At 45.3% G+C, this 20,259-nt stretch overlaps 1 protein-coding gene across 10 annotated transcripts in view; it reads left to right on the top strand.

Moving 5' to 3' along the window:
* The window catches only part of Pex5l (peroxisomal biogenesis factor 5 like), a 202,199-nt gene extending 183,074 nt beyond the window's left edge, over positions 1–19,125 (top strand). For all 10 annotated transcript variants that reach the window (XM_041659557.1, XM_041659554.1, XM_041659560.1 and 7 more), the window contains 7 exons: positions 3,892–4,008; positions 6,150–6,293; positions 7,145–7,215; positions 9,198–9,395; positions 10,501–10,666; positions 11,066–11,223; positions 12,599–19,125. In XM_041659557.1, coding sequence (XP_041515491.1) covers positions 3,892–4,008; positions 6,150–6,293; positions 7,145–7,215; positions 9,198–9,395; positions 10,501–10,666; positions 11,066–11,223; positions 12,599–12,803 — 1,059 coding nt within the window. In that variant the 3' untranslated portion in view covers positions 12,804–19,125. The remainder of the gene's footprint in view (positions 1–3,891; positions 4,009–6,149; positions 6,294–7,144; positions 7,216–9,197; positions 9,396–10,500; positions 10,667–11,065; positions 11,224–12,598) is intronic.
* Positions 19,126–20,259: the final 1,134 nt, after the last annotated feature.

Here is a 20,259-nt window from a genome sequence, read left to right as displayed (position 1 = left end):
CTCTGAGGTTGTAAAAAAATTATCACACTGATTTTCTCAGTGACATAAAATTACAATGAGAACACTTACTTTTTAATATAATATTTAAGTTATGCTTAGAATTTCATCTGTTCATGTAATGGTTTTGGATGCTATCCACCTCCTTTCCACCCTATAACTCATCAATCCTTTCCCACTAGTTCATGCTGCTGATACACTGATTAGTTGGGGCCATTCACTGGAGCATGGTCTACCTACAAGGGGTCACACCCTTAGAGAACACTGACTCTCAAAGCCCCAGAAGCCATGAGCTCTTCACCATTCCTCAGTTAGGAGCTAGGCTGGTGAGCCTCTGCCTCCATCGTGCTGGGAGGCTGAGTGGCTTGATCATGTGAGTCAGCCACAGTTGCCGAGTGTTCATGAATGAAGCAGCCCTATCATGTCTAGAAGGCATTGTTTCGCTCCAGTCCTCTCCAACTCCTGTCTCTTACAATCTTCCTGTCCCCTCTTTCGAGACAGTGCCTACCCTTGGGGGCAGACTTGTCATGTAGACTGGCATCATTCTCATTTAGTAATCAGAACAAATAACCCGATTTTCTATTGTTATCTTCATTTCAAGAATAAGGAAGATGACATCCAGAGAGCCGAAAGCACTTGGCAGACAGTCACACATGGAGTAAGGAGTTGACCCTATGTCTGCCGGAAGGCAATGCTGGTTTCCTAATCAATACATATGTATAGATCAAGATGACTAACTTTTGAATGTGTTCTGGTGATATCATTGGAAGTTCCCAACAATAATTTACTTCTAGTGTGCCTCAATAGCTTTTCAAATGTTGTTCATGGTGCTAAGATGCCATGACCAAGACAACTTATAGAAGAGTTTATTTGGAGCTTAAAGTTTCAGAGGGTGAGAGTCCATGACCACCATGGCAAGGATCATGGCACCTGAGCAGAAGCTGAGAGCTCACATCTTGATCCACAAGCATGAGGCAGAAAGCGCCCACCCCTACACCCCCACCCCACCCTCGCAGTGACACACCTCCTCCAACAAGACCACACCTCCTAACTCTTTCAATTGGGAACCACGAATAGGAGCCAATGTGGGCCAGTCTCCTTCAAACCACTACTTAGTATAAGCAGATTAACTTGTTACACATCAATTCTGGAAAAAATAGTCTACTGAAAGCCCAGAAGAGCTAAGGAAATCATCAGTAAATAATAAAATCCCTTGGTCGTGTCTAAAATGCTTAAAATTCAAATACGTTGGGGGTTTTCCTCGACTTTATTAAAAATGGGGTAGGGAGCTGCGTTAATTGCAGCTATTGCAATAAAGTCTGGGCTCTGAGACTGAGTGGAAATTGATGGCGCTAAAAGTATTCTGTAATTAAGTGAAAACTGTGCTCTGCCGCTAATTAGTCGGCTGTGACTTACTTTAAGTGGAAACAGTAAATCCTGCTGAATCTCATTAACGGGAGCCCAGCAGCCCCATCTCACCTAAGTTCTGTTTCCTATGGAGGTAGAATTTACACGCAAACTCCTCTGGTGTGGAACGCAGGAAAGGTGACCCAGGCAAAGGCATATGAAAGCCCTCTCTCTACCATTCAGATTATACAATGCTTCAAACCCGAAGGACTCTCCAGTGTCTGGCTTCCTAACATTGTGAAGACTCTAGCCTCTCAAATGCTGGATGGGGTGATGCCAATCAGCAAAGCATTGTATGATTCCCTTTGCAGGCTCTGCTTTTCCACTGCCAACGGATTGAACCCGCGTCTTTGAGAAGCCGTTAAAGAAAACAGCCCCCTCATCTTCCCTCCAGACTTCTCAGTATTTGATCATAATAAGGCTTAAAGGAACTTGAAGGGAAACCAGTTTATGTGGGGGGTTTTGTTGTTTTACTTTACTGAATAGTTATAAGATCAAAACTTACCGCAGAAAATTCAGGAAATACAAAGTTTGAAGAAGAACCCCTGCACTCCACTGACCCCTCTGTCCACTGGTGACATACCAGTGTACTTCCTCGTGTTACGAAGGCACAAAGTCTCGGTGGCTGTTGTGTGAGATTCTTGTTGGTGTCTACCAGGAAGACACAATAAAAAGAAATTTTTGTTCATCCCCCACTTAGCCTCTATGCCTGATGGTCATTCACTTCATTTCTAGCATCTCAGACATGCTGTCGGCCCACCTGCTTCCTCCGTGAGGGAAGGTCTCTGCCAGGCAGACCACAGTTCTGTGGTGGGAAAGCATGTTCCAGAACTCACAGAGATACAGTAGCTTGGAGTAATCACATTTTCTGACCCTTATTCCCTAAATATTTGGGTCCAAAATAAATAGGGCTGTGATGACCGAATTCAGGCAACTTTGAGGAAGAGTTCTCGTGCCAGGCTGCCAGCAGGGTAAAAAGTTACCCTCAGTCAACTTGATGGTGGTTCAGCAGGTCACCAGATTCTAGGTGCTAGAATGGTTTGAGATGTGCAGGTGAAGAGCCTGAACCTCAGCTCCACGGGACACCTCAGCTGCTTCTCCTGTTTGGTCTAAAGAGAACAAATGACTCCCAAGTACCTGGAGAGTGGCAGAGCTGGGGCACAAAGGCTCGGTGGCTAATGTAGCGCTAGGGACCAGGATCTTCCCACAGCTAACAGCCACTGGACCCAAAGTGATCTTCAGAAGTTTAGTTCTGTTTCCCTGCCAGTGGGAATCAGGGTTCCAGCCAGCCTATCTCTCTGTTCCCTTACTCCTGATTCTGAGGTGAAGTCAGTGTGCCAGGAAATTGGCAGGAGGTATACACCAGTGTCCTACAAGCCAGAATCCACAACCCTTCCATCTTTCCTACTCCTGAGAATACCTACAGTATTTTTGACTGGCCCCTAAGTCCTTTGAGAGATACACTCATTTCTCCTTGCTCCGGCCACCTAAAGAACTCTCTTCCAGTTTAATAACATTGAAGCCATCCAGGGCATCTCTCACAGAGAGTTTCATGAAGCAAGAGGGTAAACGACCAGGCTTCCCCGACAGGATATGAATAGGAAAGTTAAAAGTTAAAAGTATATATTGACATACAGTCACCCTGCCACAGAAAAGATGAAGGTGCAGAGCCAAGCATGAGCCCCCTTCTTAGTACCAGAAAGCAAAGCTTGACACCATAGGCTTGGATGCCAAGCAGGATTGAAATCCTATGGCTCCCTCACTGGGGCAATAACTCACGCTCACTTTCCTCCTGGCATGGTACTTAGCGTAGGATAAAGCCAATTCTCCTTGTTTGTGCCCAGGTCCCTGCCCAGCCAGCCAAAGAGTGCTGCTCTAATTCTTTGTATTCTAAGAGCAACTCAGGTCCAAGAATCCCTTCTTAAAATGTCTGCTACAGTGTTCAGTAGGTCACATTCATTAATGTCTGTTTGTGGTATCTTCAACTTGCTGTGGATGTATTTGCAACAACTGTGGTGTATGTTTAGCTGATTCATTGGGATAGATGATGTTAGTGGCTATTTTTCTGCTGGAAAAAATCCTAGCTGGGGATGGGGATGTGGTTCAGTTGGTAGAGCACTTGTCTAGAATGTGAAAACCTTGGGTTTGATCCCCAGCCTTGCACAAACCCAATGTACTGCACACCTGTAATCCCAGCACTTAGGAGTTGGAAACAGGAGGATCAAAACTTCAAAGTCATCCTCAGTTACACAGAGAGTTATGGCCAGCCCAGAGCACATGAGACCCTGTTTCAAAAAAATGAAAAGTCAAGGCTGATCCACGTTGACAAATGGGTGCCCTGCAGAGGATCCACCTGCTGCTGGGTGTCACCTACTGAAATCCTCCTCCTTCTCCTATTTGATCTATGAGTCAAATGTATCTCTAGGAACAAACCAGGCAAACACAGTGTGATTTTCATGTACCCTCTTGGTTTCTCCTGTCTCTTAGTCAGATACGGAGTTCTGGGATAAAATGCAAGCAGAGTGGGAAGAAATGGCCCGGAGGAACTGGATATCAGAGAACCAAGAAGCCCAGAACCAAGTAACTGTGTCAGCCAGTGAGAAGGTAAATCAGACTGCCCTCACATGCTGATGGGTGTCTTCATACTCATCAGATCCCTTGTTCTGGACCAGTCAGTAAGTATTTGTGAAAAATCTAAGAATTAAAGGCAGTTTGATGTCAATCTGACCTAGAAGAAACTGTAATCGATGGAAAACAGGTAGCTCTGACGTGTGAGGGTAGCTGGCCTGAAACGAAATGTCCCTGTTTATTACTGTCCCACAGTTTGTAACCTACCTACCCCAAATCCGCAAGGGCTCATCACCAGTCACCGGTCCTGGTCGTATAAAACCTAGGAGGTGATTCCGAGACTTCAGGCTGCATCTCCTGGAGTTACCACACTGTCTGCAAAGACTCTCAGTGGGGAAAAAAAACAAAAACAAAAAAAACAAAAAACACTCTTCCCACAACCAGGTCAAGCCCAAAGGGTTATGCAATGATACTCTACTGTGAAGAGCCCCGGAAAACACAGAAGTGCAGTGAACCACTAGCCAGATTGCCCATTAAGTCCCAGCGGCTTTGAGATCTCTGCCTTTAAAATCACTTAGTGAGAAGACTCTAGAATTACTACAAGTATCCTGAAAGACAGATAAATGGATCTTTCTTCAATAGAAAAAAATCACATCTGTGTACACATATGTATATCTACAGACACATGTACATATACACACGTTTATGGATAAAAGTTTACCTCGTGGTCTAGAGATCTGGAATAAGTCTCAATAGTATTCAGTCCTGAGTAATTTTCAAGATATTTTGCTCAGTACAGCAAATCCTATGTAGCATGTACTCTGCACTAGGTGGAGGATGTGATGGTCGGTATGGTGTAAGGGACTTCCATAGCCATTCAAATGTCTCTCTTCCTCTCAGTGGTCTCTGTCCCTCAAGAGGTCGAGTAATCTTAAAACTTAATTTTTTTTAAGTAACTGCCTTTCCTACAAAGTGAATATCCGCTCTAGGTAAGGCAGGGAGATCACCAGACCCCAGGCTGTCCCCCACACAGCTGAAGCCTGACTCAGCCCATGGTGGTATGTGCCAGCAGACCCTCGGCTGTTGACACAGTGCCTCACTTTTCTACGCACCCATGGGAAATGAAAGCCTCCACCGTTCTATCTAGACCATAGTAACTTCATAACTAGGTGTGTTTGTATCCGTCAAAGCAAAAGGATTTTCTGAACCTTTGTGCCAGGGAGGCAGCTACAAATAATATTCTCAAATATTACAGGAGGTAGTTTAGCCCCAGAGTAGACCAGCTACATCCATATGGTCTAAAAAATTGTCGGTGGTCTTTGTCTAATGTGTCCCTTCTCGAAGTCTAGCATAAGATAAGAAGCAAGTGCAAAACAATCCTGAAGCCTGGAGTTTTCACTGTAATTTTATTTTTAAAAGTAAATAAATAAGCCAGGCAGTGGTGGCACATGCCTTTAATCCCAGCACTCTGGAAGTAGAGGCAGGCAGATCTCTGTGAATTCGAGGCCAGCCTGGTCTATAAGCCTGGTCTAGTTCCAGGACAGGCTCCAAAGCTACAGAGAAATCCTGTCTGGAAAAAACAAAAGAAAGGAAGGGAGGGAGGGAGGGAGGGAGAGAGAGAGAGAGAGAGAGAGAGAGAGAGAAGTTTTGAGACACTGGTTTATTTTGTAGCCCAGGCTGACCTCAAACTCAGGGTGATCCTCCTGCCTGAGCCTTCATTGTTAAGAATTCCAGGAATGAGCCACCCTATTATTCTCACTTTTTAAATAACCAATTTGTCATTCAATAAGGATTGAGTGAATAAATTTATCATATCTACATAAATAATTTTAGTGACATAGGATAACCACGATCCAAAACTAAGTAGGGTATAGGTTAAAGACTATGTGTGAGCCTTCTCTCTAAGTTGAATATTCATAGAACATTCTAGATGAGTGCTTGCATATTTTGTGTTAAATACTTACAAGAGAAAAATATATTTTTGAAAAGATGTGTTTTCAGTAGGGGCACCTGTATTGCCCAATGAGGCAGTAAGTTGTCCAGAAACGTGCTCAATGACATGTCATATCGTGGCCTCTTGAATGTAACCACTGAGGCAGTAAGTTGTCCAGAGATGGCCTGGGTGTAAGGATGAGGAAGACAGTGACATGTCACATTGTGGCCTCTTTGTGTCACAGGGCTATTACTTTCACACCGAGAATCCCTTCAAGGACTGGCCTGGAGCATTTGAAGAAGGCTTAAAGAGGCTGAAGGAAGGGGACCTGCCTGTCACCATCCTGTTCATGGAAGCAGCAATTCTTCAGGACCCTGGGGACGCTGAGGTGGGATTCCCCTTCCTCTGTCACACTGGGAAAGCGCCTGAGTGCGCTAAGACATAGGAATGAGACGGGATGCTGCAGGGTGCACCTTCACCAAGGTTTACAAAGCAGGTCCCCTGGTCCAGGCTGCTCTTGTTAGAAAGCTGCCCATCACCCACTTTCTAACAACTTTCTAATCTTCGAGCTCCAGAGTCTCCAAAGATGAAAACTGAGGACAGGAAACACAAACAAAAGTAGCCAACCTGAGCCAGGCATGGTGGTGCACACCTTTAATCTCAACCCCGCAGGGAGGAGCAGAGGCAGGCAGAGCCAGCCTGGTTTACATACAGCGACCATGTATCCAAATAATCTAAGATGAACATGAGGTTTGCCCGTGGTTTTTATGGAGAAATATGACTTTTGTCTGGGTCTCAAGTCACAGCATATATTACCCTTGGTTTACTCAGCCAACGTTTATAGACCATTTACTGGGTTCTCAAAACCGCACTGAGTCCTGGCACAAAATGAAGAACTGGGGAAATGCGCTATAGTTACGAGGACAGCTTCATGGTGCATCTGCAGAGATGAGTAAACAAAGCAAGGAAAGGCAGCTCAGAGTAGAGCTGGAGTGTGTGGCGGGTCCTCCCTCTAGTCCACATCCCTATCATTAAGCTTGCTCCCCACAGGGCATCACAGCCGAGCTAACTAAAATGGCAAGCAGTCTGCTTCGTTTTGCATTGTTAAACAGTCTGGTGTGTGTGTGTGTGTGTGTGTGTGTGTGTGTGTGTGTGTGTGTGTTTCTTGTGTTGGTTTGGGTTTTTGTTTGTTTGGTTGGCGTTTCGTTTTGTTTCATTTTGTTTTGTTTGTTTCCGTAGGCATGGCAGTTTCTTGGTATAACCCAGGCAGAGAATGAAAATGAACAAGCAGCCATTGTCGCCCTCCAGAGGTAGATGAAGCTAAGTGCAAAATTGTGGGCCTGGGGGACGCGCAGAACTTAACCTCCAGGCTCTTCCTCCAAGAGGAGAGGGAAGCATTTGTCCAAGGCCTGTGCTGGAATGCCATGTTCCACTCACACATAGCTGTGATGGGATAATTTCCCAAACCATAAAGCTTCTCAGTCTACAAATCAATTCTCGTTTCTAAAACCAAAGAAAGTCTGTGTTAAAAGCAATCTGACGGCCGGGCGGTGGTGGCGCACGCCTTTAATCCCAGCACTCTGGAGGCAGGGGCAGGCGGATCTCTGTGAGTTCGAGGCCAGCCTGGTCTACAAGAGCTAGTTCCAGGACAGGAACCAAAAAGCTACGGAGAAACCCTGTCTCGAAAAAAAAAAAAAAAAAAAGCAATCTGAAGTCAGACTCAGTGCTCAATAGACTCCAATGCTCTAGCCTTTCACAACTCCAGAAGTTTTCTTCAGGAAAGAATGCATTCAAATTACTGACTGCAGGTGAAGATCACTTAGGTTGGAGGAGGGACAGAGTGTAGACTCGCCCACTGTGGTTGGTATCTCACAGTATAAGTCGATTGGGGTGTTGCCTGAGAGCCATTTCCTGTAGCCAAGAGACACTGGGAGTTTAGGGAAGGCCAAGGCCTCAAAGATCATGTGCAGGAGAGACGGCATTTGAACCCCCATCCCATGATGCAAAAATCTAGCACACACTGAGTCAGTGGCTCCTAACTCTGCATGCAAATGCACAACGGGATTCTTTTTTAAGATGCCCTAGAGTCTGAGTCCTGGACACTCTCAGAAATCACGATTTACTTGTTTAGGACTGAGGAAGCATGTGTCATTAGCACTAGAATCTCCCAGGGGTTCTGAAGCACACTCAGGGTTTGCTGCTGCCTTTCTGAAGCCCTGGGAACGTGCTGCTCCAAGCCGTAGGCGGATCCTACCAGGGTGTGCATCATCTGAGGGCTTGTCGGACCCTCCCATGTGAGGTCCCACTGCAGCCCCCCAGTGCTAGATGTGTGTAGTGCAAAGTCCCTCTTTTGCGCTTTTAAATTTGGAAAGTCGTGCCGGAGGCCAGTAGAAGGGAACTCAGGGGGCAACAATAGCTTGAGACATGTACAAGCCTGCATTAGTAGTCTAGAAACAGAATCCCCTCTATTTTGCAAAACATTGTACAGCCTTTTTTTTTTAATCTCTGTGCATCAGCATTTTGTCCAAGTCCAACTTAGGGGAGTTAAGATAATTGAGCCACAGTTAAATAATATTCTATCTTTATCATATAGCAGCCACACTTTAGCAAAGTTTATTAAAGTTATCAAAACCAGATCTGGAAAAGTGGGCTCAGTGTTTAACAGCACTGGCTACTCCTGCAGAGGACCCTGGTTCAGCTGGTTCATGGTAGTTCACTGTTGGGGACTGCAGACCCCCCAGACCCTGCAGCTGCTCTGAGCACAAGACCCTGATGGCAGGGGAATGGGTTCTGATGGGTCTGCAGCTGAAAGAGACTGAGAGCTGGGGCATGACCAGAGCCCTATATAAGCTGCCCCTGATGACAATAAAGTGGGCATTCTTGCAGTCTTGTATCAAGAGACACGTGTCCTTGTGTCTCTGTCTGCGTGCGTTCCCAGCTCATGTACCATCCCGTAGTGCAGTTGCTACAATTCACAACCATTTGTAACTCCATTTCCAGAAGATCCAGCCCCTCTCCTGACCTCCCTCAGTACCAGGCTCAAACGTGGTACATAGATAAGCATGCAGGCAAAACACTCACATAAGATAAAATATGCATTTTTAAAACACAAAGTTTCAAATCCAGCTGTCATGAGGATGCTTTAGCTTCTTTAAAAACCACAATTTTTGATCTGGGTTCTCATTTGGAGAAATAAAGTATTTCCAGTGACTTGACATAATTTAACTTCTGCAATTTTTAATTAATAAGGGCTTCAAGGATGCATAATTGATCTGTTTTGTCTTCTCTCGAGGTGCCTGGAGTTGCAGCCCAACAACTTGAAAGCTCTGATGGCTTTGGCTGTGAGTTACACTAACACTGGTCATCAGCAGGATGCCTGCGAGTCTCTGAAGAACTGGATTAGGCAGAACCCAAAGTACAAATACCTTGTAAAGAACAAGAAGAGCTCTCCAGGCCTCACTCGGCGGATGTCTAAGTCCCCAGTTGACAGGTTGTCCTCATTCTATGTCGAATCCTATTACTATGACAAAATACCTGGGGTCAGCAATTTATAAAGAGAAAAGGTTCCTTTGAGCTGGCATCTTTAAAGGGTTGGACGATGGTCAATTAGCCTAATGTTTTAAGAACTATGATGGGACATACATCAAAGTAAAGGCATGTGGTCAAGGAGGTAGTTCACCTCATGGTGGCTAGGAAAAGGGGGGGATAGCAAGATTCCCCATATCTCCTTCCTGCCCTGCTTCCATGACCTGACTTTCTTCCATCAGGCCTCCACTTTCCAAAGGTTCTACCACCTCCCCACAGCACCACAGACTGGATTTTTGGGGTACACATATCTAAACTCTGAAGCTGTCCTTTAGACACAATGACCTGCTTTGTGGCTATTTATAGACATTTACCCATATTTCAAATTCAGGTGTTTTGGAATTAATGCCAATACCCTGAGAACTAGGGTTAAATACACTTAAGTCCCTTGTCGGAGGAAATCTGAGTTGAATCTCATTGGTCAGTTCAGCTTCAAGGACGGAACACTGGGTCAACAGAGTTCTCCCATGAGAACCTTATGTAACATGGCTTGCACATGTGCCTTGTTATATATTTGTGATGACTGATGATTGGCTGTATTGTGTTTATAATCCAGTATTAGTCGTCCTCTCATGAAGCTAAAATATATATATCAATTAATTTTTAATTTTATGCATATGGGCATTTTGCCTGAATGTAGATTATGTGTACCCTATGCATGCCTTGTACCTGCAGAGACCAAAAGAGGGTGTTGATCCCTGGAACTGGAGTTACAGGCCATAGTTAGCCACATGTAGGGGCTGGGAATCAAACCCAGGTCTTCCACAAAAGTAATAAGTGCTCGTAGATACTGAGCTGTTGCTCTAGACCCTAAACTATTTTTAAGGAAAACTTTTCAATATGGGGCAAGAGGAGTGGCTTAGCAGTGAAGAGACCATGCATGGTTCTCTTTCAAAGGACCCAAGTTCAGTTCCCAGCAGCCATACCAAACACCACACAACCACCTGTATGTAGCTCTGGCTCCATGTGATCCAACGTCCTGGACACTGAATCTGATTCTTCCTTCCTAGCTCTGTTCTGGAAGGAGTGAAGGAACTCTACCTGGAAGCTGCCCACCAAAATGGTGACATGATAGACCCGGACCTGCAGACAGGTCTTGGGGTTCTCTTCCACCTGAGCGGGGAGTTCAACAGAGCAATTGATGCATTTAATGCTGCCTTAACTGTTCGGCCAGAGGTAAGGAATCCCAGCACAACAAAACACCCTGGGAATGAGGGGGGGGGGGGTGTGGTTGTAGCAAACAAACTTTCAGGGGTGATCCTTGGCACATTCCTTCATTTTATCTCTGCCTCTGGTGAGTTCAAAGACAGATGACAGACCACTGCCGCTGTCCATGCCAAAATGCCTGAAATGAAAGTGTGAAATACAAGACATCCAGTGACCGCAGCTCTTCAAGGAATGACAGTCCTTTCCACCCAGTGAACCAGGGGGAAATTTTAATAATTCACCTCTTTACAGACCCTGTTCATGAGCCCTGACTAAGCCCTCAGCCATCTCGCTTCAGCTGTAAAGCGAAGAGGTAGGAGCACTCCACGGTGCTCCTGGGTATTAAGTAACTCCTGTCTTTGTCATAAGGATTACTCCTTGTGGAACCGTCTTGGGGCAACCCTGGCTAATGGGGACCGCAGTGAGGAAGCTGTGGAGGCCTACACGAGAGCCCTGGAGATCCAGCCGGGCTTCATCCGGTCCAGATACAACCTGGGGATCAGCTGCATCAACCTGGGTGCCTACAGGTGAAGTATGCCTGGGTTCAGACAAGTTACTCGGGGGCTAACACCCATGTAAGTCTGTATGAACTATTAATAGTCCAACATTTAATTTTTCCATTTAAGGAAAAAAGAATCTTGGAGAGGGAGAAAGCCAGAGGGACTTTGGGAGGCTCAGAGCCGTGTTGGGCAAAGCCAAGCCAAGAATACAGTTCTTCTACACCATCAGATAGAATTAGTTAGGGAAAAAAAAATACGGTGGATCTATTGTTTAAAACACAATAAAGTCCGGGAGGAAGAAATTAAATGGTGGCTTATTGTTTGAAATGTCCTGGTACAGTTATGAGCCCAAAAAGCTGCAAAGCCACTGAAGAGCCAGGAGCTCAGCTGTCCCCACCCCCACGCCCGTTCTCAGGATGCCTTTGTACTTCCTACAAATGCTGAAAATACCAAAGCCTTGAGCTAATGTGAGCTTTGTCTATCAATACTTGTGGTGTCAGAAATTAAAGCACTTTAAGAGCTTCACTGGAAAGTAATAGAACATTGCATAGCAATAGGAATGACATGCTTTACAAGAAAATAACCACTTTCCAAAACCAAACTGTACCAGGAAAGAAGAGTAGCCCAGCGCCTTGGAGAATTCCTGTACTATCTTGCTCCCTAGAGCCAGTTTCTTTCTGCCTTTGTATTCTGTCTGTTGGGCTGCCTCACGTAAGTCCCCAGGCAGTAGGTAGGCAGGTGAGCAGCTGAGGAGGGGAAAGTGAAAAAGGTCACCAGCCTCTCAGTTTCCTAATGAAAATCATTTGCCCGCACAAGCCCCAGGCTCTCCAGACCACGTGGGAGAACTATTGATCTCAACCCTAAGAACTTTTACATGAATTGACTCCAGGGTACTTTACAGCCAAATCCTAAAATGCCTCCTGCTATCCCTATTATTCACTTAGAGACAGAAGCTCTGCAAAGAAATTTGCCTAAGGCTAAACACCTGGGAGTGAAGGCCGGCCAGTCTAACTAAGAAGCTTAGCTCCTTATTTCAGTCACTACCAGGCAAGCCTAGACCACCTTGCTTTTAAGGAGGGCCATTTCTTCCCTTAAAGACAAAGATCACATCTGCACACAGATAACGTCTCCAGGTCATTCCCTGAACAGAGGAAAGGCATCAAAGGAGCCTCCCTCTTTTCTGCTCCCAAAGTAAAACAGACTTTCCTCCTCCCTGTCTGGCCCACTCTATTTAACAATAATTGTTCACAAGAGAGTAACTAGAGAACCTGAAAGCCATCCCTGGGAGCCCCGTCACCCTGGAGAAGAGACCTAGGGCGTGGCAGGGAAGCAACTCTGTTTATTTTAGTGTGCTGACTCTGGCGTTCACTGGATCTTAAGCTGTGCCTTTCTCCCTTTTTAGAGAAGCGGTCAGCAATTTTCTCACAGCCCTCAGTTTGCAAAGAAAGAGCAGAAACCAGCAGCAAGTCCCTCACCCTGCCATCTCAGGGAACATCTGGGCTGCCCTTAGAATTGCACTGTCGCTGATGGACCAGCCAGAACTCTTCCAGGCAGCCAACCTTGGTGACTTGGATGTCCTCCTGAGAGCTTTCAACTTGGATCCTTAAAGGAAAAGAAAGAAATACAGAATAATCCCTCATCTGGTATTATACTAAAAAGAGACAAAACTATTTTATTATGAATTTCAAAAAAAATTTTTTTTTAAAGGATAAAGCAGAGAGTCAAAAGGCCATGGTCATTTTGCCCAAGAGAACTAACTGATTACTACAGACAATACCTGGCCTCTGTTCAGACCCAAAAGCACAAAGTCAAGGTCGGGTTCAAGAGAAGACCCAAGCTTCTCATGACAAAGAAAGATAAGGTAACTGTGTACACTCTTCCAAGTTACCAGTGGACTTTGAGTTATCCTGTCCCCAGTCACGTGGGGACACACCTGAGGAGCCTGTTCATGGGACCTGGCGAGACAGTTTGTCTGCAGTCAGTGAACTCAGGCTGTCTTCGCCTTTCGTGAGACTGAACATATAGTCCGGGCCATTGGCGCATGCACACATACAACCTGACTAAAGGCAGGCGTCGCTTCCCCCTCCTCCCGTTTTAACTTTTACTATAAGCCTTTGTTTCCAGAGAGAGAGAGAGAACTCTGCTGGCGAAAGCAGTTTTTGCACTAGACATTTTGCTGTTCCCAATGAAATCCTGTCTAGGATTGTACATAAGCACTTTAATATCTTATTTATGCCTTGCTGAGCTTCCGGTTTGTTGCTCCAGCTTCTAACTTGGGGAGAGGGGGGCGGGGGCTGGAGGATTTGAGACAGATTTGTTAGCTCAATGGACCAAATAAAAAATTCTGAGAGGAGTTTTTTCTTAGCGCAGGGTTTTGAAGGCGCCTTGGCATAGGATGTAAATATGTTAAACCCAGTTTTCTTTGCTTGCTTTCTGGGACTCTGGATCTCAGTGGGAAGCAAAATTCTGCCTCTGCATTCTCCCTGCAGAAGGAAGATCGACTTTCTGCAATTTCTAGTGAGTGTGTGTTAACTTGTTTTCATACCCTTTTTCCGGCTTTCTAACTGCCCGGCACAATGGCACTCCGTTTAAACTCTCCCTGTTTCAAATGGTATTTCTTAAGCGTGATAAATACATTTTTCCTAAAGTTGACATGTTTCCTCAGTTCCATGATAGCCCACACTGTCCACCTCCTCAAGCTGTGAGGGTCAGAAGGTCACGTTTGTGGCCGAGCTATGCTGAGTAGCAGAGTTCTCCTCTGAAGGAGGTGCCCCTTGGGCTCTAATTTAAACACTAGGCGAGAACCAGGCCTTCGCCATTGGCAAGGATGTCTTGCTTAGCTGTTAACCTTCCAAATACGTCTTCAGATTACTGCAGATGTTCAGGCTTGGTGGTTATTTGAAAAGAATTAGAAAAATGTTGGCAAAACACTAACCAAAACACCATTATGCTCAGCTCTAATTCTAGTAAGCCACCCTAGTCTCTGTTGCCTTGTGCCTCCCCACCTCCAGAATCCTCCTGAAAGCAGCCTGGTCCCAACTTTTTCATGCCCTTTGCTTACTAATAACTCTCTCCACTAACACTTGTAGGTACCAGAAACCACATTTTGGGTCAGAGCAGATTAAGTGACTGTGAAATTACCTACTCCTGATTGAAAATGTGCCCAGAGGCTGACTGAAACCACTCCATCACCAGGGAGTCCCTGGATTGTGAAAGACATGACGTTCACAGGTGACTACAAGTCCTCGAGGTTTATCTGTCACACGAGCTTTCTGTCTTCTAAGGGCAAGCTGATGAGAGCACTGTAGGTGTCAGGCTTTGCTCTTCATTGTCAGTGTTCCCTAAGATGGAGCCGTGGCCCCAGTTCCACAGGAGGACACAGGCATTAAGACATCCACTCCAGGGCACGGCAACAACTCCTGCTAGCCTTTAATAGCTGAGCCATCTCTCCGTCTCTGGCCCATGCTTTCTATTAGTCTGTGCAGCAAAGCAAACCTCAGATGTATTCTGAAGAGCCGATTTTTCTGGACCAGTGGTTCTCAACTCCTAGGTCGTGGCCCCTGTGGCAAACTTCTATCTCCAAAAATATTCACATTATAATTCATAAAAGTAGCAAATTTACAGTTACAAAGTAACAACAAAAATAATTTTATGGTGGGGGGAGTCACCACAACATGAGGAACTATATTAAAGGGTCACAGCACTAGGAAGGTTGAGAGCCTCTGCTCTAGAATGTTAAAAACAGACGGCAAAGACCTCTTTGGGCCAGATGAGACCATGGATTGCCTGCTTGAACATTGCTGATAGTGTAGTGACCATTCCTGCCTTCTTCCTCACTCCAAATGTCACCTACTGGCCACCTGGTTTGGGTCCCTCAGAGACCTTTCCAAGCCGGTAAATGAAGGGTTCAAAGCAACCTTCCTGGTCCTTCTGTTCACACTGCTCTCCCAGGCCCTCAGCAGCAGCCCCTGATCGTGCCAGGAAAAAGACCCTCTACACCCTCAGACCATTCGCCACTTCCCACAGGAGCTCAGGCTCAGCCCGCCTAGTACAATGGCGGGAAGTTTTATTTCATTTGATTGTTGCTAAGTGGTGTCACATACTGTGGCCCAAGTTTATTTAACTGGAATACCAAGTAGCTTCAAAGTCCAGGGAGTTATTTTAGGGGACAGCTGACAGTTTTCCACCTCATCATTATGTAGCATTTTGTAGGACATCTGATGGGACTTTCTCCACTTCCCTAGTTCTATCCATCACAATTAAGATTTTCACAGGCAACCACCTATCAGGAAGATAAAAATTAGTGCCTAAGAGAGAAAGAGTTGCGATGTCCAATGCTATCATAATGATATTAAGTAGAAACCACTAACTAAAAGATAAGACATTGTATAAATAGAGCCATAGCAGACATTAAGGAGTGAGGCCTTCGTGTCTTCCTCGTGGTGTCTGCATCTTTTCGTCATCTGCTTTCAAAATGCAGAACTGTTGCAGGATTTTCACGGCAAGAAATTGCCTTTTCTCTTTCTGTTCAAAGGACTAGGGCATTCTTTTGAGGCACTGGGGAGGACCCTAAGGACAGAACATATTCACAGGATGGTGAGGACCCTAAGGACGAGACTCCTTCATACAATGGCCTCTCAGTAGCTTCCAGGGACCTGTTTTTGCCAGTAAATTGGATGAAAATGCAGAGAAAACCATTTGAAACCATTGCTGAGTTTCAAAATGTTACAGGTTTTGGTAGAACATCTGCATGCAAAGAAGAGGTATAATAAAGGGGTCAGGGGTGTAGATCCGTGAGCACAGTGCACCCCGGACCCACATAAGCCGACCATGGTGGTATACAGCTGCAATCCCGGCACTTGGGGAATGGAACCAGGGCAATCAGGAGATTACGGTCATCGTGGGCTCCAGGAGACCCTGTACAGATGAGGAGCAAAGAACCTCCTAGCCAAGTCAGCCTCGCTGAGTCTGCATTCTCTGTGTTTCGTCCTGACACCCCTGCCCACAACCCGCCAGAAACTTTAATGACTAACAATGAAGTGCACTTCCTCAGCCAGTCGATGTCTGCCAGAACAGGCAGGCACATCCAGAATACACTCACTCCCAGACTTAATGCCGTTTTTATTTATACTGAGAGATCATGCCGACTTTTAGAACAATATCTAAATTCTTTTATCGGTAAATCGTTCTGGAATATTCTTGCCGTATGGGCAAGGCTTGACTGTAATTGTAGTTCATCTCATAGTTCCCAAACCTCTTAGCATAAAGTTTATCTGTGCACTCCTGGGGGGACCAAAGGAAAGAGGGTGGTCACTGTGAGTCCTCATTGTCTCTGAACTGCTTCCACAAGGTTGAATCGCTCCCACCTAAATGTCATGACTTTGATTTCTTTCCTGTCCTGACAAGCTTCTAGAAGCAGTCTAGAAACCAGGTATTTGGAAGATTTAATTCATGTGCCATCTTTCTGAGACCTCTTGTTTTGAAAATGGAGACACAGGCAACATCCATGACTTCAACCTTGTAACATAGCTTCCAACGGGTTCCCCTTGCAAATGATCCTGCACAATGCCCTTCTCACCTCACTATTTATAGGACTGGCTGAATTAAGCTGTTTTGAACTAAGAAGTAGATACATATATTTTTAAAGAGTGTTCATAGACAAACTCTGGCATAACGTTTGTAAAAAGGCAATTTTTAAAAAAGCAAAACATATAACCTCAGGTACAAAAACTACTGCATGTATCAGTGCTTACAATCTGCCTATGACTATTAACCAAAGCATGCAAGATCCTGAATGTAAACCGGCCCACTCCCCCCGTGCATGACTGGTGTCATAGGCCTTCCCACTCTCCTCAACACGCAGGCACTTCCTAATGTCCCAGCATTTTGTATTGGCTTTTCCCATCTCATCCTGTAGACGCCTGACATCACATTGGCACTGGTTCAAACCCTGTGACTGCCCGTCCCAGGCCAGTCATCGGAGGGACCCAGGTACAGACCTGTGTCCTTTCAAACCCATGTGAAGCTTGACAGAGCTAAAACTGTAACCAGGCCGTGCAATTGTCTTTGCTCAAGAAGCCTTGAGTTCTGAATTCTTAATAATGTGTTTCAAGTTTAGAGGGAAAAAACAGGAAAAAATAGGAATTCTAAATTATACAAAAAGGTTAGAGTGATGTCAAGCACATGGAGATTGCCCTGGGGCAAAGTGGGCATGGGGCCTTAGTTTCCCAGTGGGCTAGTACATCACAGAGCAGCATGTAAATTATTGTTCTATTTGCAAGGTCAAGGTCCCTTTCCCTTCGGAAACTAGATTTGATCAACCTGACCAAAAGCACTCATATTCAGGAATAGGAGATGACTTTTTGGTCAATGTCTTCTCTCTGTTGTTTACTAAAACGCCAGTTTTATGAAAAAAGGCTAGGAAAGGAGAGGATGAAGCTCAGGTTAGTGGGGCTGGTGGTGGCGATGTAGCCCCGCTGGTATAGGGCTTGTCTCCCATGCTCCTCCAAAGTATCCCACTGCTCGTGGTGGCACACATCTGTAATCCCAGCAAGTGAGAGGTGGGGACAGGAAGGTCAGGAATTCAAGGTCGTTCTTGGCCATACGGAGTTCAAGACCATCCTGTGCTGTGTTAAGATACACTGTCTGGAAAATTTAAAAAGACCGTTCTTTAGGTCATATGTGAAGAACAACTTTTTGACCCTTTCATAATCCCCTGTGCCTTTCTGCACACAAACCCAGAGTCTAAACTACTCCTCCCCCACGCAGAGAAAGACCAAGGTGTGGAGACAACACACAGTTAAGAGGAAAGCAACAGAAAATCCAAGTGTGAGGCTTAATAGTTTCTCATGCTGCACACAGCTGCTACAAATGCTCTGGAAACTAGGGCCCCAGCCTAAGAACCTCCTGAGCTAGGAAGAGGGTAGATGAGCATACCTTAGCAAGACAGAGGGACAGTCCTAGAAAACCTGCACGGAAAATGATCAAAGGTGCAAAACAAGGGAGCCCTTGGTGGTTAAACCGTACGGTGGGCATCACTGAGGTTGTTTCTTCTTTCCCTGTGAATTGATGGGAGGGAAATGACATGCACACAGTGGTTGACGTGGATATCTGCCCTCTCCACCGAGACACACGACTCTCTCACAAGGCTTCGGAAAGGATTGTGCCATGTGATCCGTGGGTTCATGACCTGCCATGTTACCATCAGTGAAGACACAAGCCTAAAGTATCAGTCTTTCTTTTCCCTGTCCATCATCTGACCCAAGCCCGCCTCCATCTTCATTACCCAAATTTGTTTACATCAGTTGAACAGAACAACTGATCAATTCAGTAAACTTTTTACAACCTATACGAAGCATTTATTAACGATTTAGAAACATTTCTATCTATTTTGTATACCTATGAATACTGCGTATCTAGCCTGACCTAACAATTGTGTTTTAAGAGAAGTGCCAGGATGCTTTCCTGATTGTGCTCAGTACCTTGAAATCTGGGGGGTTCATTTTCAAGCTGGCATAGGTAACAGAGAAAAACTTAACTTTAAATGTTTACACTGAATTTCTAAATTAATATCAACCCCAAGTTAAGTGATCTATAGTCAACTGACAGCAGTGGGGGATTGAATATTATTGGCATACTATAATATTTCTGTGGCATAGTGAGTAACTCGCGGCCTGCTCGGCCATGTAGTAAGCCTCTGTCATAATCTTTCCCTGCATTGCCTTTTGAAATAAAACTACGATAAAAAAAATAATCACTTATCCTACTGATGTGCTAATTCACTCAGATGACTTATAATTTGCAAATACCAAGCTTGAGGTAGTATGTTTATACTTTACTGAAGGCATGCCTTCCTTTTTCATATTGTTAACCCGTATTTACATTCGCGCGGTTTTAAACTATGTTTCCAAATAAACTTTGTCTGTGGCTTCATCGTCTTTTCAGAACTCTCTCAAGATGGGATTTAGGGTCGGAACCACTTAAAGCCAAGTAGAATCCAACTACTACTGCTTTAGGAGAAGTCCTTCCGTTGAGTAGCTCTACGTAGACTTTTGCATGGATTATCTGGAAAGCATTTGTAGATGAACAACAAACCTTGAAAATGGTTTCCTTTGCTAATTTTCTAAGACTAAAATATTAACCTAAAATTGAAATTTGTGATCTTTTTAAAATAAAGCATTAAAATATGCGCACTTCAGGGTCTTCCTTAGAGGGCCAGTGAGACAGGAAGCAAGCTGAACGCAGCAGGCTCCACTGCAGGGTAAGACACACCTGGACCCTAACCAGAAAGCGGCACGGGTGCCAAGTGGAAGAATGGGGCAGCGAGGCATTAGGTCCCTATTTCCAGGTGATCAGAAAACAGGAGACATGCGGGCTGCCATCCAAACCAGGAACCAGCAAACTGGAGGGGGAGTCAATGTTCCTGGGATCACCAACGTGCGAATGAGATTGCTGTGAGCTCATGAACAGAGAAGGCCAAGGCAGCAGGGGCCAGAAGCAAGGAAGTTTTAAGAGATGTCCAACGGGGTGGAGGATCCAGGGAGAGCTTCTCAGAGCTGGGCAAAGGGAAGAGTTCCCCACCCCACCCCATTCCCCCAGCCTTAAAGTCTGTTTCAGCTGGTTAGGTTGACAGTGAAGGTAGCCACATACATGGGGCCAAGACTGGAGCTCATGCCTCCCCTTCGCCACTCCCTCTTGATCTCGGGTGGCACTTGGCCTTGGCGTCTTCCAGTCTTCCAAAGAGTCAAGCTGGACGTTTCCCCCCCTTTTCGCTGCTAGCACACTAATGTGGGGAACTGAAGCTTTAAAGTCTCCTCCACGTTTTAACATCGGTTATTATCCAGAAACGACTGCTTCTCTCCACATGTATGTAGCACCAGCCATAGATCTGAGGCATTCTTTATGATTCTGTTCATGTGTATACATGTTCATGTATGTACATGTGGAGAGGGATGCTTGTGGATGTGGAGGCCATAGGTCGACCTTGGGTGTCTTCATTTTCCCATTTTTAAAGTCTGTTTATGTGTGTTTGACACCTGGGGGGGGGGGGGGAATGGGAGGGTG

Source organism: Microtus oregoni, unplaced genomic scaffold, assembly GCF_018167655.1.
Source record: "Microtus oregoni isolate MIOR12 unplaced genomic scaffold, Mior012 000010F_ref0000083, whole genome shotgun sequence".
Classification (NCBI taxonomy): domain Eukaryota; kingdom Metazoa; phylum Chordata; class Mammalia; order Rodentia; family Cricetidae; genus Microtus; species Microtus oregoni.
This window is presented reverse-complemented; position numbering and strand designations above follow the sequence as displayed.